This window comes from Myotis nattereri (assembly GCF_964212035.1).
Source record: "Myotis nattereri genome assembly, chromosome: 13".
Lineage (NCBI taxonomy): Eukaryota > Metazoa > Chordata > Mammalia > Chiroptera > Vespertilionidae > Myotis > Myotis nattereri.
Genome location: NC_138088.1, coordinates 38,248,708 through 38,271,931, shown reverse-complemented (window position 1 = coordinate 38,271,931; position 23,224 = coordinate 38,248,708). Strand labels below are relative to the sequence as shown.

The following is a 23,224-nucleotide window of genomic DNA, read 5'->3' as shown; positions in this document are numbered from 1 at the left end:
GCAGGTCAGAAGGGAGTGGCTAGAAATATTCAAAGTGATGAATGCCAAGAACCTACAACCAAGATTACTTTATCCAGCAAAGCTCTCATTCAGAATTGAAGGTCAGATAAAGAGCTTGACAGATAAGGAAAAGCTAAAGGAGTTCATCACCACCAAACCAGTATTATATGAAATGCTGAAAGGTATCCTTTAAGAAGAGGAAGAGGAAGAAAATGGTAAAGATACAAATTATGAACAACAAATATGCATCTATCAACAAGTGAATCTAAGAATCAAGTGAATAAATAATCTGATGAACAGAATGAACTGGTGATTATAATAGAATCAGGGACATAGAAAGGGAATGGACTGACTATTCTTGGGGGGGAAAGGGGTGTGGGAGATGCGGGAAGAGACTGGACAAAAATTGTGGACCTATGGATGAGGACAGTGGGGGGGTAAGGGCAGAGGGTGGGGTGGGAACTGGGTGGAGGGGAGCTATGGGGGGAAAAAGAGGAACAAATGTAATAATCTGAACAATAAAGATTTAATAAAATTAAAAAAATAAAAAGAAAAAAAGAAAAGAAATGTGAGGCACAATGAGGCTAAGTGACCTCTGATGTCCTCCATATGGTAAGGGGTAACACCAGGCTTTGCACCCAGGCAGTCTGGTGCACAGATCACCCTCTTAGCCACGATATCTCACTGCCTCTCTACATGCATGTCCTTGTGAAACTGAAATGAAGACGTGCTGCCTGACTGGGAACACACAGGCACCTTAGTTTGGGGGCTTCTGTTAATGGGTTATGTACTCCCACAGTGCTGAGCAACCAGGAGGTGCTTCACAGCATGTATAGATTGATGACAATTTTTCCCAAATGTATGCAAATATCCCGCCTCCATTGAGCCTTAGTCATGGTGACACTTATGGGATGCCCAGGGGAATTTTTACTAAAAGACTCATGGGTATAAACAGAAACCAGTTAATGTTGAGAGATTTTGTCATCATTGGCCATCAACTATTTTGTAATTATTTTTTTCCTGATTTCAAAAGTAATACACAGTCATCAGAAAAATTCAAACCTTGCTGAAATATATAAACTATTCAAACATTTAAGTTAATCATATATAACATTAGGACAGTATCTAAAATAAAATAATTGAGAGAGGGTCCCAGGATTTGACTTGCTTTGTAAGGACTTAAATATAAAAAAAAACTCTCCCTTTTTTAAGGGTTAGCTTGGGAGGCAGGGGTTCATAGGGTAATTTTTAAGTTGTCTATAAATGTCTCTTTAGAAGATAAGTCTATTGAGACATGTATAAGAAGGTGAGATAAGTTCATTGCTTTTTTTTTTTTTAGTTCATTGCTTTTTTAGGAGCTAACTGAACTTATCTAAATGCTCAGGTAGGTCCCTCAGAGCATCTTCAATGTTAGGCTAGAATGGGAACTACTTGGATCTAAAATATATGTGTAATCCCAACTATTTGCTTTTGAAAATTAAGAGTGAGGGTAGGCTTCTGTCTTCAGGATCTTATCTTCCTTCCATAGCCATGGTTGCTCCTCAAATCATGTGCCACGGAAGGATCCCACTAGCTCGAGAGCTTTCTGGTCCTGCTACAACTGACATGGCGAAGAGGGCACGGGTGGCTCAGTGGAGACCTTGGGAAACTTTGGCTTTACTGCTTACTAAAGTGGGAGCTCCTTAAACTCAGAGTGTGTCATCATGCTCTTATTTGTCAGCAGGGGCAGTGCTACTGTTCCGTCTCTTTCTTAAGGCCATCAGGAAACTATATGAGGTCAAGAATATGAACAAGCTTTGTAAACTCTTCCTGCAGCATGTGCAGGTTAGAGGGCGAGGCGATTGTTCCTCACTGCTTGACTATCTGCCTTTGGGAAGAATTAGTCTTAGGTGGAGAAAAGTGCACTCTGAAACCTAAAATCTTAAAAAAGGAAGTTAATGGCTCAAACAAATGTCAGATTTATTTATAAGTGGTAATTAATGGAAAATGAACTTGATGTACTGAGCAGTCAGAGGAACATTTGGGTTTCAAATCCTCTCTACCCAACATCTCTCCTTGAAAGGAAAAAAATGGAAGAAAAGAAAAGAAGGAAGAGGGGAAGGAAGGAGAGAGGGGAGGAAGGAGAGAATAAGAAAAGAGCAGAAATAAATAGCTCGGGGCCAAAGGCACCAGAGAGAACATATTTGTTTGTCCAATTCCTCTTGTTCGACTGAGCTCCTCCAGGTTGGAACTGGATCTTATTCATCTTTGTGTGGCACATCCTAGAGACTATTTAGGATGAATCATATGGCATTGCCATTTTTATAGACAAAAACAGTCTAATATTGGCAGTGCCATATGAGTCAACCCCCAATGTTAGATAAAGATACAAGAGATCTAAGGGTTATATTCACTCACCCAGTTTTAACCTGTTCCCATAAATGACTCTTTCCCATATCTAGGACCTGGCCAGAGAGGTGGGATGTCCCTTGAACTGTCTGTTTGACCCTTAAGATTCATGCCTCTCTTTTAAGGCTGCCTTTGGTGTTCTCTTGAACTTAACAATGTCTAAATATTAAGTACATGCTGTACTAATGTCCCTTTCTTATGATCTTCATACCTCTACAGAAGAGGCATCATTATGAGCCAAATTTAAATTTCCATTTCAGTTGATAGATATAATAGGCTCTAGTCAAACAAATAGATGTTCTTCACTATGGTGTGTACAGATTTTTTTTCTTTCCTCCTTTCCTCCCTCTTATTCCCTCCCTTCTTTATCCTACCCCTCCTCTCCCTCTTTTTCTTCCTTTCCCTCCCTTCCTTCTTTATTCCCAGCTCTGCTCTAGGCCCAGGTGCAGCAGGGAACAAAGCAGACACAATGCCTGCCCTTTGAGCCTACATCCTAGTGTGTCCACTAGGATATAAAGCATAATGGCCGTTATAATAGTAGTCACTTATAAATGTTAATGTCTTTTCTTCCCATGCCCTTCTAGTTTTCTGAAGATTACATCTGTGTGTATGTGAGTGTGTGTGTGTGTGTGTGTGTGTGTGTGTGTGTGTGTGTGTGAGGGGGCAGGGAGGCCAGGAGAAACAAGTTATTTGGTTCATGTTGGTCAGGATTTCTCCATCTCAGCTCAGCACAATGCCATTTTAGGCTGTAGAATCTTTTGTTGTGGGGGCTGTTCTGTGCACTGTAGGATATTTAGAAGTATCGCCGCCTCCATCTACTAGATGCAGTTATACCCTCCAGGCTTGACAACCAAACATGTCCAAACATGTCTCTAGATATTGCTGAATGTTCCCTAGGAAGCAAAATCGCCTCCTGTTAAGAACAACAGCCTCTAATCACCCATTGAATAATTAAATATTTCAATTTATAAACATGTTGTCAGGTACTGTGTACACTTTGCCTGTGGTTATAATATATGTTTAAATATATATAAAGTCAGGGCATATACAGAAAAAGAAATCAGCAAAATATCAAATTAAGCTATACAATCAACCCATAATTATCCATGAAGTGAATAATGATTTAGATAATAAGAAAGTTATTTTAGTCACACAATTGCCCTGCATTAGATTGTTTTCCTAAATATGGTTGGTTTAGACTCATCATATTAATAGCAGTCAATTTCCTGGACACACACTGGCTAATACAAGTGTGCATGAAGAGATACAAATGTGCATGGCAAGAAATTGTTTGGTTTTCTTAAATGTTCGTGGATACCCACAAAGTGCTCACTTTAACCACAGGTTATTAGCAAACTTAAGAAGTAATAGCAACTTTCATACTTACAGGTGAATTAATGACTTTAGTCCCCGGAAAGTATGTCTTGAAATGGACTTGATGTTGTTGTTTTCTATGAATCTGCAATAGGTTATAACATTTTTGTCAGACAGCTGTAAAAATCTGAGAGCACTTGTCCTGAATCATTATGTTAAAAAATGTTTTTGTTGTTTTTACTTACAAATACTCTAAATGTGGAAGACCAATAAAAGCATCATCACTGATCACATCAAAGGAGTTCGATGTGAATAACCTGCCCAGAAAAAGTACACAATGAAAATGGTTAAACTGACAGATTGTCAATTTATGCTGCTTTATCTCTCAAAGAAACGAGTGGGAGTTGTGTACAGAAAAATGTCTTATGTCTGCCTTCTAAAGTGTTATTTATTTAGGTATTTTTTGTAGCTTTTTAAAAAATCCCCAGTTATCTCCTCACCAAATGCTCATCCAGGAAGGCGGGCTTTGTGGCCCAGTCCTCACAGCGATGGATGTCACATGCACTCGGTAACTTTTTGAGATACAATTTGGGCACTATGACAGCCAAATCAACATTTTATGCATTTTCATAAATAAAAACACTAGGAATTTTTCCTTTGCCCTAAAAACTTCTGAACATTCTGACCAGCCCAAACAATGGTGCTTCTGGGTTTTAAGCTGCTATGATATCTCTTAGATGAGCCATTGACACTGGATCAATGAACATCAACTAACCTCTTTCTATGAAAATAGAACAGGAATTTCAGAGGGAAGGTGGGGGTGGGGGTGGGAGATTAACTGGGGAATGTATATGCATATATGCATAGCCCATGGACACAGACAATAGTGTGGTGAAGGCTTGGGAAAAGTGGATGCAGGGGAGAGGGGATCAATGGGGAAAAAGAAACAAAAAAACCCCCAAAGGGGACATCTGTAATACTTTCAACATAAAGATAAATTTAAAAAATTAATAAATAAACTTAAAAAATAGAACAGGCTGAAGGTGTGAAATAATGAGGTGTAGGAAGAGTCTTAGATCCAGTTTATTACTAAATAGCTGAAAAGAACACTAACTTGAACAAATTTATTTGCAATTTCAAAATCCACAAGGATTTGGTTTCAAAATTACCAATGAAAGGGAACATGAACCAGCAGTCCTCACACCCTGCTGAACTCTTTGGAAAACTTGCCGATTTTCTGAATGGGAGGCTTAAAAGAGGTGATCATAGGCTAAACAACACGAAGCGGGTTTTTGATTTTTAGAGTGAGCATTAATTTCTGGAAATCATTAGATAAAGTATTGATACAAATGAAAAATAAGTTTTTAAATGTACTGATGACAAATTAATCACGGGTTGAAATGACATTCAGTCTACATGTGAAGTTTCTTGTGCAGGGGAATCTCATATTCCACCTGTAACTATTGTCCAAAATGTGACCATGATCTTGGACAGACCAGATGTTAGACATGATTTCACAATTCACATCTCATATATACTGTTTAATTGTACTATTAAAAGTTCAATATTCTCTGTTATTATATTTTTGGCCTTTACTTTTGTAGTCTAGCGATTAAAAATAACACACACTAGCTAGTTTAGTGACTTCATCTCTCTGAGCCTGTTAACTAATGAGATTAAAAGGAGGAGACCTCACTTTCTGAACATTTATGAATAGCTTATTTGATATCTGGAATTGCTTCAAAATAATCAGGGGAGGAGACAGCAGTGGCTTAGAGGTGAATTGAGCATGAGGTGATAATTTTTGAAGCTGAAAAGTGGGTACACAGAAGTGAACTTTACTGTCTCTACTTTTTATATGCTTATATGCTTGAAATTTTTCATAAAAATGGGGGGAAACATGAACCAAGCAAACGAAACTAGGTGATCTCTTGCACTTCTTCCTAAATTATCAATCCTGGAGTGATGTTGTATTCTCTTTTACTTTCCTCCCTCCGGTGTCATAGCTTTATACTCAAGTAATTCACCACTGAAAAGTCAACACTGATGAATAGTCATACATTAGATGCCTTTAGTTATTAAAACAAATTCAAGTGTGTATGATTTTAGTCACAACTTTGGCAATTGCCTCCTCTTACTTCATGGTTCTGTAAAACAAGAAGATTACGTGCCCTTACTCCAAGATAAGCTAACATCCAAAGACTTCCTGAGGCTCCAGATTTTCATTTCATTCTGTACAGACAGCATCAGGGATGGAGAGAATGGAATAAGGCAGAAATAGATACAGAGAAATACTTCCCATGCTCACTGGTTTGCCAACTGTCCCGTGGGTGGACCAGCAACTTCATAATCATGCACTTCAAGTCACCAGAAGAAATAGCTTCTCTCACTAGTTCCCCTTATGTTGAATCAGATGTAAAACAGAGTGGGAAATGTATATTAGTGGGCAGAACCTGCCCACGCATGTCAGGGAAATAAAACAGGTATTTCCACTAGAATTTGTATCTGTTTGTTCATTGCTTATCCCTAGCATTTATAATACTACATGTGCCATAATGGACACTGAATAAATATTTGTTGAACAAAGAGGAATTCACTCTACATTAAATTCTGGGCATTACCACATTACTAGGTTGAATTTTCCTTAGAGCAAGGACTTATCTTATTTGCTTTTGTGTCCCCAGCCCTGAGCACAGTTTCTGGCTGAATAATGTTTGTTGAACTAGATTTCAAGGATTAAACCTCTGGTTAAAACTTAAACTACATACAAAAATATGAATGACTTCTACAAATTTAAGCCCAGGGAAAGAAAACACAGCACAATAAAGTATCTCCAATAGTATAGGACCTATAAGATAATCCTATCTAATAAAAGAGAAACATGGTAATTGGCGTACGACCGCTACCCTTCCCATTGGCTAATCAGGGCGATATGCAAATTAACTGCCAGCCAACATGGCGGCCGGCAGCCAGGCAGCTTGAAACTAACATGAGGCTTGCTTGCTTCAGTGACGGAGGACTCCAACGTTCCCCGCCTGCTGCTGCAGGCCTCTGAGCTGCAACTCTAAGCAACTATGTAACAAATATAGAAGCTAAACAAAACCCCAGAAACCTGTTTTAGTCCGCAGGGCTTCAGCCAGCAGGATCGCAACATTGTAAGCAAAGGCCAGAAACCTACTTTCAGCAGCAGAGGCCTAAGAGCTGGAGCCAAGCCTCAAAGCTAAAGCTGGCCCAGAATAAAAAAAAAGAAAAGAAAAAAAGGAGCGGTTGGGAGCTTCAGTCACCCCCAGCCTGAAAACAGCCCTCAGCCCCTCACCCAGACTGGCCAGGCACCACAGTGGGGACCCCCACCCTGAAGGGTGTGTGACCAGCTGCAAACAACCATCATCCCCTCACCCAGGCTGGCCAGGCACCCCAGTGGGGACCCCCACCCTGATCCAGGACACCCTTCAGGGCAAACCAGCTGGCCCCCACCAGTGCACCAGGCCTCTACCCTATATAGTAAAAGGGTAATATGCCTCCCAGCACCGGGATCAGCAGAGCTGTGAGGCCTCCCGGCACCGGGATCAGCGTGACAGGGGGCAGTGCCCAAACCCCCTGATTGCCCTGGGGCTCTGTGTGTGACAGGGGGCGGGGCCACAACCTCCCTATCCACCCTCCTCTGTTTGTGACAGGGGAAGGCGCCCCAACCCCCTGATCAGCCCGGCTCTGTGCCTGATAGGGGGGAGCTCCCCAACCCCCTGATCACCCTGCGGCTCTGTGTGTGACAGGGGGCGACGCCCCACCCCCACCCCCACCCCCCACGGGCCTGCTCTGTGTGTGATGGGGTAGAGCCATAACCTCCCCATCGGCCCTGCCCTGAGTGTGAGAGTGGTGGCGCCCCGACCCCCTGATTGGCCCTGCTCTGTGCGTGACAGGGAGTGGCGCCGCAACCTCCCCATCGACCCTGCCTTGAGTGTGACAGGGGACGGTGCCCCAACCCCCAATCGGCCCTACCCTGAGCGTGACTGAGGGTGGCATCACAACCTCCCGATCGCCCTGCTCTGTGCATGACAGGGGGTGGCGCCCCAATTCCCCAATCGGCCCTGCTCTGAGTCCGACCAGGGGCTGCACCTAGGGATTGGGCCTTCCCTCTGGCACCTGGGAGCAGGCCTAAGCCAGCAGGTCGTTATCTCCCAAGGGGTCCCAGACTGCGAGAGGGCACAGGCCGGGCTGAGGGGCCCCCCTCCCCCCCTAGTTCACAAATTTTTGTGCACCGGGCCTCTAGTATTTATATAAGCAACAAAATCCAGCAAAACTGATTTATGCTGGCAGAAGTTAGGATAGTGGCTACCCTAGGAGGCAAGTAGTAACTAGAAGGAGACACTAAGGGAGTCTTTGGCAATAGTTGTAATGTTTGGTTTCTGGGTGCTGGTTATAAGAATGTTCACTTTATTGAAAAATCATGGCAGGGGATGAGTTAAATAGGCAGAGCACAGAGGACTTTAGGGCAGTAAAAATATGTATGACACCATAATGATGGATACATGTCATTATACATTTGTCCAAACCCATAGAATGTACAACACCAAGAGTGAACCACAATATAGACTATGGACTCTGGATGATAATGTAGGTCCACCAATGGTAACAAATCTATCACTCTGCTGGGGGAAGTTGGTAATGGATGAGGCTATGCATGGGTCAGGGTAGGGGGTATATAGGAAATCTCTAAGCCTTCTCAATTTTTCTGTGAACCTAGCACTGCTCTAAAAATATGAAGTTTTAATTTTTAAAAGTTAAGATGTATACTTAGGGTATATGCACTTTTTTTATTTTTAATTTTTTTAAATTGATTTCAGAGAGGAAGGGAGAGGGAGAGAGAGATAGAAACATTAATGATGAGAGAGAATCATTGATTGGCTGCTTCCTGCACACCTCACACTGGGGATCGAGTCTGTAACCCTGGCATCTAGCCTGACTGGGAATCGAACCATGACCTCCTGGCTCTTAGGTTGACACTCAACCACTGAGCCACACAGACCAGGCCTGCACTTTTATGTATATGATATTTCGATAAAAAGTTTTCTTATAAAAGTGAAAAATTTTCCCTTTGTCTGAGATAATAATGAATATCAGTCCTTCAATTCTAAATTCAGTTGTGGTTTTCTGTGGACAAGGATTCCATGGATAAGGATGTGTAAAATTATACATGCATTCTAAATCAGTTGAGTGGGCTATCCATTTTATTATCCCCTGTAAAGCTAAAAAGACTCAACAAGCGCATGTCCTATAAAGTGGACGAAACTCTGATCCTTAATATTTTATGGATTCTTCTGAATATGTTTGATTTCAATATTATGACTTGTTTTTGTATCAGATATGTTAAAGAATCCCACAGTCCCTATTAAGAAAAACTGTGCCCACTCCATCCCATCTGCACAAACAATAGACTTGGGGCAGCCCATGTAGCTGTGTTTTATACCATACAACCTCTGTCCCTCTCCTCAGATTATTAGGGCAAAAAGGACTCAGTTTCTTACCCAGAGTAGCTAATTCTGAGGTTGGTCAGCATGGCATAGCCCAAGAAGGGGTCAAAAAGATGAGTTGGACTAAAGATGAGTCCCTTCATGGGGTTTAGGAATCAGCAGAGATAGAGCCAGCTGGCAGAAGGGCTGAATAGAAAGGATGCCGTTGGGTTGAGTTAAATCCATGTCAGGCAGAAGTGTGTACAAGACACATTTAGGAGAGAGCACAATGTGGAGGAGATGTGTGTGCAAAAGGGAAGTGTGTGTGAAGGCTGGAGCAGGGAGCCCTCTAGATCTGTGTTCCAGTACTTCTCAATCTTGGTCACACTTGGAATGACCTGGTGAGCTTTAAAAATACTGGTACCTGTTCTCAACCTTAGGGATTCTGGTTATATTCTAAGCCTGGGGAGCAGAGGACAGAGAATGAGGATCCAGCTACATCAGAAAGAGGTCAAAGCTAAAGATGCCCATCATCCAGCGGAGAGGCCAGAGATGGGGGTCCACAGAAGTGAAAGTACTGGACAAGCACATGCGTGTCCTGATTGGTTACTGAATCACTTTCCTACCCTGCTTCTCACCTCTTCTAGGGACTAGGAAGGAGCACTCTGAAGAGGGAATCAGGTAGCCTTGGTTATAATTCCCACAAGGCCATGAATCCTCTGAGTGGCCGTGAGCATGTCACTCCTCCTCTCCATATCGTCAAATCAAAGGTCTAGACTAGATAACATTTTAGGTCACTTCTAACTTGAGAGATGCATGATTCGTTACTTGCAGCGTTGTGGGTTTCATTCCTGGAACAGTAGCTATGGGCTTTGCATGGGGAGTGGTAAGTCTACAGATGGCTGCATGGGAATGGTAACCCTGCTGATAAAATTTCTCTTTGTCTCAAATCAGACTGCTCAAATGGTCACGCCAGGGTCCCATGGCTCTAACGACACCCACTTCTTTAAATTCTGTCTAGTCATCTGTGACATCTTGATTACCATCAGAATTGTCATTGGCCCATGGGTGGGCTGTATCCTGTCTTCCAATCCAAAGCAGATTCTCCTGTCTAAGAAGGGGAGATAATTTAGGGGGCTGTCCCATACAGTATCCTCTCCCCATACAGTATCCTCTCCCTTCCCACCTCAGTGAGGACCATTCTGGATGAAGAAGAGAAGAGTGAGCACCAGGCTGTCACTGAAGACCGCATTGATTAGATATAGAATAAAGAATCTAGTTTCTAATCTTGTAGCTGCCACTTATTATGCACATGAGGCATTAAGTAGGTGAATATATTTCATCACCTGTTAAAATAAGTATTGTAATAACAAAAAGACTTCCTGGAAGATTTTTAAGACTTGCATGAGATGATGTATATGAGCCTGTCTCCAGTGCTTCTGCCGAAGAATATCTAAGCAGATTGACATGAAATGTCAGGGCTGGATGAACTCTAGATACAGTGAAGGACTTTAGTTTTACTGCTAGGAAAATGGTTCAGTAAGACTGTCACCTGCCCAAGGGGACTGTAATAGGCACCACCATGGAATTGGCAACCACAGGCAGTGTGAATAAACGTGAGTGTGCATACTTCCAGGTACATATGTGTGTCTGTATGTTTATATGTGCATTATATGTAGATTAGAGCAAGATGCACAGGTTACAGCTGTTGGAATATTTGTGGGCACAGCTAGAGGGCTTGACAACTTGTTTAGAGTTGCCTCTGCCTGAATGATTCACTTTGGCTGTTACTAATATCCTCCTTTTTCCAAAAGAATAGGGATGGTTGAATGATAATAATAGGCTGATGACTTTAGTTAAATGTGCACAGTAAGTTCAGGTACTGTGGGAATAACTTGAATAATTTACATTTGAATATTTAAAGATATGCTCTCAAGATAGGAAAGCATTAAAATGGAAAGCATCACACAGCAGCACATTGCTTCACAGTTCTTTTTGACTCTGATCCTTGAAAAACATTTTCAGTGTAATTCAGCTGATCTTTTAGTCTACTACCACCTCTTCAACCTGGGTTGATGGGGAATAAATAATCTTACTTTTAGCTCCACATAAATCTGAGGTGGGGGCACCCCAGAGAGATATATAGTTCATTTCCTCGTTTTTTAGGTGAGGAAAGTGAGGCCTGCAGAAGTTAAATGACTTAACCCATGTCAGAAGCAGGGCCAGGATGAGAATGTAGGTGTTAGTTTTGCAAAGATTCCCTTACAACTGTTCTTGGCATGCCCACCAGCAAAGATCTGAGTATGGCCCTACCTCTTTGCTTTCAGTTATTACCTCTCATCCCAGGGCAGTCAAACTTTTCCTTTCTAGAAGTTGGCATAACTCCTAGTAAACAGCCCGTCTCCCAGTGTTGTAAAAATTCAATCTGCATCGCCCTGGTCCTGAAACACCAAGAAGGGACTTCAATTTTATCTAGAACCTGTTCTGTACTATGCCTCATCCTCAGCAGCTTACCACCTCTGAGGATCTGAGTTCTCATTCAAAGCCTCAAATGAACACTATACTGTAGGATTTATATTCTCCACTGAGGTGAGAGAGGTAAGGTAGTATGAAGCTTGTAACTGCAGAGCTGGGACTCTATGCTCAGGCATGCTCTTCCCAGGGTGGCTGGTAACAGTCCTGGGCAAGTCTGTGCTTCCTCTTTTTAGTCCCATCAGATCAGCCCCGAATCTGCTGCAAACCTAGAAGAGCCTTGCCCAGTAGTCCCAGAGTGTATGCCCTGGAATGCAAGATCTTTTGGGGTAGAAAGGTTTTACATGAATTAATTAATTAATTTGGGAAAATTGAAGTTAATTGAGGTTCTTACTTACTCGCATCTTTCTATCCTTAAGTAAAACGAGACTCTTCAGAAGGAAACTAAATATGCAGTTTCCCAGTCTTATGGAAAATGGGACCCTTTTATCTTTGAGCTTTACATAAAACGAATATTCCATGGAATGCATCCAGGGAAATGTTGGTTTAGCTGTCTGGGAAATAGCTGTGATGGAACCCACCCTATACAAAAACAGTGAGATTGTCTATTTAAGCTCAGGGGTCTTTTTCCTAATGAATAGGCTGCCAGTGAGAGTCTACGTACATCTAAAGATGGAGCATCCACTGGGAGTTCCCCAAAGAATTGGTGTGTGCCGAACTGCTTAACCAGGTGGACAGCCTGGTGGTGAGGCCTGAGCTCCCGATACCACACTTCACGAACCCGCACTAACCGAAGTGCCAGTTACTCCTTGTGTGGAGACAGATGGCTTAAGGTAGCTTTTAGGATGGGTTTCTTTCTACCTGCCTTAAGCTCTGCTAGCAAGACTTTCTAAAACAGGTGAAGTATAAATCATTAAGCCAATAAATAAAATGACTACCAAAGGCATAGATTCCCTAAGTGTAGTCCACAGAACCAATATGGGATTTTAAGAAAAGCGAAACAACATAAAATAAGTCCAGATCCTTTTCCATGCCAAGGTTCATAGCCAAGCAGGGAGAGAATGTGCAGTTTTCCAAATTTATGTGAGCATAAAACCCTTTTCTCTCAAGACAACTGTTGGATGGGACACAAGGTTAGAAAACATTGGCCTAAGGTGTAACTTTAAAGTAAATGAGTCCTTTTTCTTTTGCTCTCTTCCCCTCTCTCTGTCTCTCCCTCTCTCTCTGTCCATCCCCACTCCCTCCCTACCCTTCTTTCCTCCCACCCCCAGCCCCTGGGACCATAGCTTACACATACAAATGAGAGTTGAGTCCTAGGGAAACCACATGTTCTTGCCAGCAACGCTCCAACTCTTTGAAAGGGCTTTTGAAACTCCTTTTCAGTAACTGTCTGCAGGAATCAGGACACATTCTCCTGAATACCCTCCTTAGTGGCAGAGGCTGACCCTTTGAAAGGGAAATTGATTTTGGGGACAGAACTATGCAAAGTCAAGCCCAGTGACTCATGTTCAAGAGGAAATAGAAGTGGTTAAATTGAGGATGTGGATTTAAGCCCCATTCTGTCAGTTATTAGGGGTGTAACATTGAGGAGGTTACTTAACTCGTCTAGGACTCAGTACTTTACCTTCAACATGGAGATAATCAAACCCCGTCGCAGGGTTATTGTGATGGAGAAAAAAAAGACAAGATATATAAAGTGCTTAGCATCAGGCAATATAAAAATGAGAAATGCCCTCTAATGAAACTTCACTGCTTTAAAAAATTACATGGCTTGTATACTGGCAGTGAAGACAATTCTCAAGGAAGGATCTAGAAATAGTAGCCACAGAAGTACAGGTGGAAGAATCTATGGCCTCCCACAAGGAGTTCTCTGTAAGTCAAGAGTTCTTTGTACATATAAATTCTAACCTGTTTAGCTTTTTAAAGTCTCATTGCTTTTTAATAACATTGTGCATAGGCAGACACCTGCCATCTTGCCATGTAAACGGGCCCAACATTTCCTTTCCACCCCTTGCCCTGCGGGAGAGATACTGAAACATTGTGTTATCATCAACCACCATGTAGAAGTCCCGGTAAAGTCCCAATGCTTGGGAAACTGGGAAGTAGATTATTATTTTAATAATAACTTCGTGCCCTAGCCAGTTTGGCTCAGTAGTAGAGCATCAGCCTGCAGACTGAAGGGTCCCAGGTTCGATTCCAGTCGAGGGCACATGCCAGGTTTCGGGCTTGGTCCCCATTGGGAGGCATGTAGGAGGCAGCTGATCAGTAATTCTCTCTCATCATTGATGTTTCTATCTCTCTCTCCCTCTTCCTTTATCTCTGAAGTCAATAAAAACTATTTAAAAAATAATAATAACTTCGTAATAGCCAATTTCATATTATGAAAAATTTCCAATTAACAATCTAATTTACTGGTTTGTTAGAATTGATACAATAAATTGTGTCCATTTCCTTAACAAGACCATTTTCCTATATTATATTATAGTAACTGTTTGTGAAATAAAATTTTAAGCTAGGAAGAGACTGTAGTTAATTAAATGTGAAGCTCTCAGATGCCAACTTATGTTTTGTTTTGTCTTTACCCTGTTTCAAAATCGGCTTCCAGATTTCTGCCTTCCCCTGAAAATTAGGAAAATATGGCTTCATGTTCATGTACCACATTCTCATCAGCAATAATCATTTGGGGCCTGAGGATGCCATTTTTATTTTTATTATTTATTTATTTAATCCTCACCTAAGGACATACTTAGAGAGAAGAAGGGAGGAAGGGAGAGAGAGAGAGAGAGAGAGAGAGAGAGAGAGAGAGAGAGAGAGAAACATTGATTGGTTGCCTTCTGTACTTTCCCCTACTGGGGATTGAACAAGCAACCTTGTAGTACACAGGATGATGCTCAACCAACTGAGCCACTTCCCTGGGCTAGGATGTCATTTTTAGATAAGACATGTCTTCTCTGGCTTATTGTATTCACTATCATTCTCTATTGTCTTATACCCAGCTGTTTCCTTCATTTACCTTATCACCCCAATCCCCATTGGTATTTGAGAACCATAATTTAATCTAGCTCTGGTATTTTACACATATAACATCTGAGGCCCAGGAATATTTTGTGACCAACCCATGGTCACACAGCCCATTAGTGGCTGGACTGGATTTCAAACCCATCTCTCATGATTTCTAGTTCAGGCCTTTACTACCCTGCCACAGAACCACTCATCTGAAGACTGGCCATTGCTAATCTTGTAAACAACATTTGATCTGTTTTACAAAATGTGGTGCCAGTTGTTTTATTTCAGCCCTTTTCCCTCTACCCCCAAAAGGTAAATAGTTTATGTTTTCCCATGAGAAGTAGTTGAAGGAAAGATTTCTTAGCAGGTTCTGATGGATACCTACGTGTGGAACAGCAAAAATTTCAATTTGGGATTGTAAGCAAACCCAGCCTACATGATCAGGTGCTAATTTGATGTTACGGTCATTCAAATTAAAGTGATCTTCAGATATTATAATGAAAGCGAATGTTTATCAAGTTATAGGAACTGTGCCAAGCACTTTACATGTATTTTTTCATATAATTCTTACTGTAATCTTATGTAGTAGGTACTATGGTTATTCCCCATATTGTAGATAGAGATAATGGGACTTGGTTAAGCTCATCTAAAATCAAGAACTAGAGTGGGGATTTGAACCCATGTTTATCTGACCACAAAAAGCTTTGTTCTTTGCTACTTGCCACATTGCTGGCTCACTAGGGTTAGTCATTTTGATACCACAGCTGTCACTGTAAAGCCCTTGCAATCATTCTGTAGCCTATTGCAGCCGCAGGATCAATAATTGGCAAGCACTGCCATCACCACCATTCAACTGAATAACATTTTGAACAAAAGAAGATAGCTTATCAAGACTACCTTACAGTACTTTCCAATATAGGCAGAACATAATTTACCCTTTTAGAGATCACTGCCAGCTGAGAGCTGTCATATCAAGGTGGGAGGGAAAGATGCCACTTATCTTTGTGTCCTTCACAAAGCCCAGCGCTGTACTTGTTGCACAGTGGAACCCCAAATGTGTTTGCTGAAATGAGAAGCTTTTGATTTCATTTTGTTACTGCTTGCAGCTAAACAATGAATAAGTACTTGTTTTATCTACGCAAGTATAATTAAGTCAAAAAGGAAATTATCCTGTGTTAATGAAATTTTTTTCATCTTCATAATGCTTACTTAACCAGCATTTCCCGTAAGATGTCCTATCAGATTGGAGAGAGGGGAATTCTACTCTTCATAGGAGAGACTAGTCAGCCTCCAAAATCAAATGAAGAACATAAGAGGCTAACCACACAGTACAATATACAGCTGACATATTATAGAATTGTACACTTGAAACCTATATAGTTGTATTATCTAAAGTTACCCCAGTAAGTTCAATTTTAACAAAAAGAACCTAAGAGCCTAAATATGATATTTTTACATGTCACAAGCATAAAGGAAGTCAGAGTGGGACAAAAAAAGATTCCAGCAGTGGGTCTAAGGACAGGCTTTGGACCTTGCCTTCTAAGTTCTGACACATTGGAAATTTCTAAGATGTTTGACGCCATAATGTAATAAGCAAATATCTCCTCGCATTTTTTTTGGTTCAGACCATTTTCTAACCTCCAAACTAATAGTTTCTATGAAATAGAAGAGCAAAAACCAAACATAGGAGTGTGAACACAACCAAGACTATCTACTGATAGAAAAACAGGAGTTTTAGTATAAAATCTACGAAACATGGATTGAATTCAACAAATATAATGTGTCCCCAAAAATGTATCATATGTCCCCACTTTGAATAATTACAAAGGCAATGTCTATTAAAATACATTTCATTTTCAAAATTGAGCTGTCAGCCGTTAACCTGTTTACACATTTTGCGGGGGACGCCCTGTATGTGGTTAGCAAGGTCTAGGCTTCCAATATCCAGGCTCTTGTCTAGGAGCTTAGCTCTAGGCAATCCTTCATGAGAGACAGAGGCCGATAAGGCACAAATAGCTCCAAAATGACAGAAAGTACTAGAGACATCAGCGAAGCCCATCGAACAGGAGAAAACTGAAGCCAGGGAGTTAGGTACTTTAGTCTGTTTTGATCTTCGTGCGTGCGTGCGTGTGTGTGTGTGTGTGTGTGTGTGTGTGTGTGTGTGTTGTCAATATTGTCAGAGAGGACTCTGGACAAATAGCCAAATTCTGTTCATATCATACCAGGTGTTCAGACATTCTGTTTCTAGGAACCCATTAAAGGCTTCAAGGCATGGGGGTGACATGATGAGATCTGTATTTCAGGAAGGTAACATTAAGGAATCGGGTAGGATGGGAACTGGAAGTAGGGAGACCAGTGCAGAAGCTCCCACAACAGCCTGTGCACAATGAGTGCAGCCTCAGTTAGGGCCATGGCCCTCGGGTGCAGAGGAGGTGACACATTCTCCTGCTGTTCCAGAGGGGACTTGTCCAGTTGGGAGTGGACAGTTAGGGAGAAGGGACAGGCAACTCCTAAGTTTCTTGCCTGAAGAATTGAGAGAATGAATTACTTTCAGAGAAAACATCTGTTGTACAGGGCTAGTTTGCACAGTTACAATTAATTAAACAGTTAAAAATCAGCCCTGGCCAGCATGGCTCAGTTGGTTGAGGGTTGTCTCATGCACTGAAAGGTCACCAGTTCAGTTCTTGGTCAGGGCACATATCCAGGTTGTGGGTTTGATCCTGGTCAGGATACATGTGGGAGGCAACCAATTAATGTTTCTTTCTCACATTGATGTTTCTCTCTCTCCCCGCCTCTAAAAAAACAGTAAAAACATATATTTTTTAAAAATTTAAAAATCAAAGCTATGGGTCACTGGGAAAATTGTAGACAAAACAGCCTAGATGATTAAAATTTTTACTTCTTGGTCCGTTGTACTTCTTGGTCTGTGGGGGCATCAGCTCTGCACAAATTGAAGCATGCTCATCCATAAGAAGCTAATAATTCCTCTAGAAGCCCTCTTAGCCAATAGGTCTGGCTTGAGTAGTCATTGAAGAGTGCTACATTTTTCTTATATTTGTAATATAAAGATGAATAGAAAAAGAGGCTAATCCAGGGGTGGGCAAACTTTTTGACTCGAGGGCCACAATGGGTTCTTAAACTGGACCGGAGGGCCGGAACAAAAGCATGGATGGAGTGTTTGTGTGAACTAATATAAATTCAAAGTAAACATCATTACATAAAAGGGTACGGTCTTTTTTTTCAATAGTTTTATTCATTTCAAACGGGCCGGATCCGGCCCGCGGGCCGTAGTTTGCCCATGGCTGGGCTAATCCCTATAAAGGTGAGATAGGCCATGGATAGTTTTACCTGGACAAATTATATTTTGAAGTACTAAAGTATAAAACTTTACTGAGGATGGATTTATTATTTATCTTGTTCATGTTAGCATTTTTATTTTCAGTTTTGATATTTTATGGAGTATGAACTTACGTTGATTGTGGATTAATAAAAAAATAAATAAAATTTCTCCCCAGAGGGGTCAGTTCTATTGCTTCAAATGAGATAAAATCTTATTAGAATAAATAGAAATTTTTTTCTGGTCACACTGAATTTTTATGTGCAGATTTTTTTTAAGCATCTTATCAGCACCAGCCCTGTAATTTACTTCCTGCAAATAGAACCCTCTCTCTCTTTTAAAAAATGTTTCTTTTATTAAATTTATATATATATTTTAATTGATTTCAGAGAGGAAGGGAGAGGGAGAGAGAGATAGAAATATCAATGATGAGAGAGAATCATTTATCGGCTGCCTCCTGTAGGCCCCCTACTGGGGATCGAGCCTGTAACCCACGCATATGCCCAGGTTAACTGGAATTGAACCCAGAACCCTTCAGTCCACACGCCAATGTTCTATCCACTGAGCCAAACCAGCTAGGGCTAGAACTCTTTTAAGAGTTGGAGGCATTTATGTTACTAAAAATGTTATAAACAAATGGCAAAGTGGCCACATTTTATACTCTTAAATTTGAATTTTACTTCTGTAATGAGTATGTATCATTGGGGAGTTCAGTCTGTAGTTGAGAAGAACAGGACTGTAATTGTGAAAACACATTCATTTCTGTAAATTGCATTCATTACAAGCATCACTCCCTATCACAAAAAGCAAACTAGGATGAATAATTGTTCTCACTGGATATGTTTCACAACCTGCCCTGTGGAAAACATCAATGGAATTACATTTTCTTGGAAAAGGTTGTTTAAAATAATAAATTAGATATTTTAAAAAATATATGTTTTATACAACTAATCTGATAAATTTTTATTGGATAATTTTATTCCTTCTCTCCTCTCTCTACTAAGTGTCGGCTTTTTGTTGTTGTTATTCTCCCACACACACTGTCAGCCACGGCCTATCAGGATCTTTTCCCCAGACACTGTGTGTAATTTAAGGAGGAGCCATGTCTGTTTCCCTCAGTACCCCAGGCTGACATTTCCAAAAGTACTTCTCATCATGTCTCTACAGAAGGTCTGAAAAAGCATTTGGGGCCATAATGAATTTATCAGATTGTTAGAGTGGGTGATGGGAATGGGACATTTCCCTGCTCAACAACAGGCAAGAAACCAATTGACTTTGTATGTCAATCAAGCAGAATTGATTCTGAGGTTTGTCACTTTGCAGGATATGACAGGCCAGTTTGGTAATCTGTTACAAATGCTATTAGAATTCATTGCAAACGCCAAGCAATGGCAAAAGTCATGCAAAGGCAAATTAGGGCCCATTGGTCATCTTGTCCTAATGGGGGTGGCAGCCCATAGCGGGTTTTCAGAGCACTAGATGGCTCTGTGTCACAGAAGAACTCTCTTTGTCTGTGAACTATCCATATCCACCACTGCTATGATTACGGCGCAGTTCACATTTGGAGCCTTAGCATTTATTTCTTCAGTGAAAATGAACTTACTATTTCCTCAGGAAAGATGGGAGGAAGCAGAGGACGCCGGGCAGGAAGAATGGGAGCAAAATCTTTCAGAAACAGGGTCCTGGAGATTAGAGACAAACTTTGACCCCTGGCCATTCTGCATAAGATCAGCCCCAGCATAAATCTGTCACGTGGAAGTTAGCCAATGTGAGTTAAGTAAGGACCTACAGGGTAGGAATTACTCTCCCTTTTGTTATTTCTGAAACCTGAACTGCTTTCAGAAATAAGGGCTGGAATGTTCCATAGGAACTCGGAGCATGGGACACAGGGGCATGGCACACACTCTGTGTGGGCTATTTAAAAACCAGTTCCTTGGCCTCCCTCTGTGATTCTAAATACGTGTAATCACATTACCCTGCAGCAGCCGGGAACTATTTCTATAACATTGTCCAGCATCTGTGCTTGCCGAGGCTGGTCCACCCAGCAAAAGCAGAGTGGAGATGTGCTCACTGATTAGGTTGATCAATTCAGGCTTTCGGTGTCAGAGCTGAAGTCCATCTAGTGTAGGAATATAAGGAGTATGTGTTGAATTTTAAAGACTTATCTATTTAACTATCCAGGGAGGTGGGAGGGATGGGGGGAGAGGTGCCCTAGCTCATCAGAAGGATGCTTTTTACTTAAAAAAAATTATTAATTTTAATATATTTTTATTGATTTCAGAGAGGAAGGGAGAGAGATGGAAACATCAATAATGAGAGAGAATCATTGATCAGCTACCTCCTGCACATCCCCTACTGGGAATTGAGCCTGCAATCTGGGCATGTGCCCTGACTGGGAATCAAACTGTGATCTCCTAGTTCAAAGGTCAACACTCAACCAATGGTCCACACGCAGCCTGGGCAAAAAGGATGCTTTTTAAATGAGCCATTTATTTATTTAATAAATGAACAACAGCACAATTTATCACTTTCTCAGATACAATCAATTCTTATTGTATGGAAGGATCTCAGCATTGGAGACTTTGATACTTTAAGTGCTAAAAACTATCTTTTTGGGGTTTGTTCAATATGCTAACGCTTCCCCTAATCATATCACTAGCCATTAATCAAACACATAAATCCCTTAGGAATATTCTACTAATTGTTAATCATTCAAAGACAGTAGCTAGTAGAAGGGCATTAGCCAACACGGTTACATAATATCAAAACACCCGATCATATCTGTGAATTCATAAAGTAATCAAACCAGTTTTGGCATTTCATATAGACAAAACAATAGATCAAGGGATTTTTTAGCTTTATGTAAACATTTAAAACCCTACCATTTATAAAATGTGTAACCAAATAATCTGAACAATAAAGATTTTTTAAAAATGTGTAACCATTTGACCCTATGCCAAACATTTTATCTACTAAAATCTTATTTATCTCTGATAACAATATTTTAATGTGTTATCACTTCCATTTTACAGATGAGGAGACTGAGGCTCAGAGAGATTTAGTTATTTGCACAAGATTACAAATCTAGTTTCTAGTAAGTGGTGATAAAATTTACACACAGATCTCTCTAATTTCAAAACCATGCTGTTTGCCTCTCTGTGTATAACCTCACACAGCCAAAATGGCTAGTTAAGGCGAGAGAAAAAAAAAATCTTGGGTCCTCAATCATGCAGTTAAGATAACCAAAACTCAGTTAGTCGACAATTCCCTCCTGAAGCATGTTAACGACAGCCCGATCTGTTGCCTGACATCTAAGCACGGGGGACCTTTTGACTTCCACTCTGAGAACTAGCACTTCGATAGCCAAACATTACACGTTAGAAAAAAAATTGTACATGTGACATTATGCCTGTGGGGAGACCTGAGTCAAATATTATTTTTTGACTATTTTGAGACATAGACTGAATATGTAGTTCCCTCGTGGCTAACTCAAAACACAACAGCAGAGATGAATCCTTTGCACTACCCTATATTATTTTCTTTCCCTTCTTGCAAGGGAACTAATTATAAATTAGATAAGATTAGAAAACAATCTTTCCAGATTGAATCTTTTACAGAATTACCTAGAAAGAACCAAGTCCTCCGCCCGCAACCCCCCCTCCCCCCCCCCCCCCGCCACCCCCATGGTAAATCACACAGAGTAGCAGCCTGCCCCAGATCCCTGGGAGACAACATCTTGAGCACATATGTTATGCTGGGTTCTGTATTGACTAATTCAAAAACTCCAGGGCAAAATAACCAAAGTTCCCAAGTCAAAAATGAAAGTAAAATAGTGGAATGAAATTGGAATCATTGTGGCAACGTTCCCACAACTTCATACATAGCCATGAACGTAGACAGCATTACAGGTTAGCAAATTTCCCATTGCAAGAATCAACCTGCACCGTTGGTGTCACGCTGCAAACAAACCCCTGGACCTCTCACTTTACTGATAATCTTTTTCTCTCCAGAAATATAATCACATTCAACAAAATTAATATCAAGATTGTTTTACTAGAGGGCTTATCCAAATATATGCTATATTAAAAATAGTTATGATATAAATATTTCTCACAAGAGCTGCAGCGATGGTGTGAATAAAAAACTCCCTTCTGAGATTTCAGTAAAACCAGATCTCACAAAGGATCTGAAAGAAAACAAACAGACAGACACACACAAAGAGACACACACACAGAACAAACCTTGTGTTAATCCAGTTTAGCAAAAACAAGTCACTATTCTGACACTATTTTATGAAGTACCATACTGCTCCTTCCCAGGTGAAGTAGGAGAAACGAACCTGCTACAGGTTCCTCATAATAATGTTCAAGGGTGGGGGGTACCTAAGCATGTTCCGTAGCAGCTAATCAAAATCAAAATCTCTAAATGCAGCAAAATGTTAGCACTGTCAAATGGCCAAGTGTGCGAGAGGAATCTCTCTCTCCATGCCCTTCTACCAGTACATACAAAGCCCCAAATACACTGGCTGGAATTTTTAAATCGTAAATTAGATAGCAAATGCTTACGGGCCTTACAATGAGATAACATCAGGAGGCACGGTGCGTGGAATGGATCTGGCATTCTCACATAAAGCATTATCTTTGGTACAAGTACACACGGCAGGGCATTTTGGCTTCGCTGGTTTCTTCCCCTCAGTCAGCAAGAGCGCAGATAAGAGACATAGGAAATAAGCAATTCTTTTCAGGGGGATGCAGGCATTTCCCATCCTTTGGCTTCTCTCTGATTCCACGCAGTCGGAAAAATCTCCCCAAACATGAACAGGGCTTCTGGAATTCAGCTGGTGATTGTCTTGCTCTGAGATCAGGTCACATAGGAGTCCACCCTTTCCCTTTGCCTCTGTATCTCTGCTTTTCAAAACGGGGACCTGCAGCTGATTCGTGAGCTGCTCCTCGATCCAGCAATGCACTGCTCGGGGAAGAGACCTGTGAGGTGCTGCGAGATGGGAGGGATCCAACTGCCGGAGGAGAGAGCCGACTTGCATCACCAGGAAAACACTGAGCGCAGACCAGCCTTCGAAGGCAAAGTGAAGTGATGTAACAGAAAATAAACAGCTTTCTGCTTGCACCGGGAGGCCCTGTAATTGTTACCAAAAATAGGACGGCGTTCTGTCTTATTAGTGAGTGGGTGGGCGGGTGGGTGGCAGCAGTCATCTTGCATCGGAGCTCGGCAGTCTCAGAAACCTCTGGGAATTTGCTTTTCG

General features: G+C 41.2%; 1 protein-coding gene across 1 annotated transcript in view; it reads right to left on the bottom strand.

The window, feature by feature from the left end:
- Window positions 1–23,005, bottom strand: part of LGI1 (leucine rich glioma inactivated 1) — a gene marked incomplete at its 5' end in the record, with an annotated part of 38,445 nt that extends 15,440 nt beyond the window's left edge. Inside the window, 6 exon segments of the mRNA XM_081104340.1 lie at window positions 3,776–3,847; window positions 3,948–4,019; window positions 22,079–22,150; window positions 22,539–22,855; window positions 22,857–22,990; window positions 22,993–23,005. Coding sequence (XP_080960466.1) covers window positions 3,776–3,847; window positions 3,948–4,019; window positions 22,079–22,150; window positions 22,539–22,855; window positions 22,857–22,990; window positions 22,993–23,005 — 680 coding nt within the window.
- Window positions 23,006–23,224: the final 219 nt, after the last annotated feature.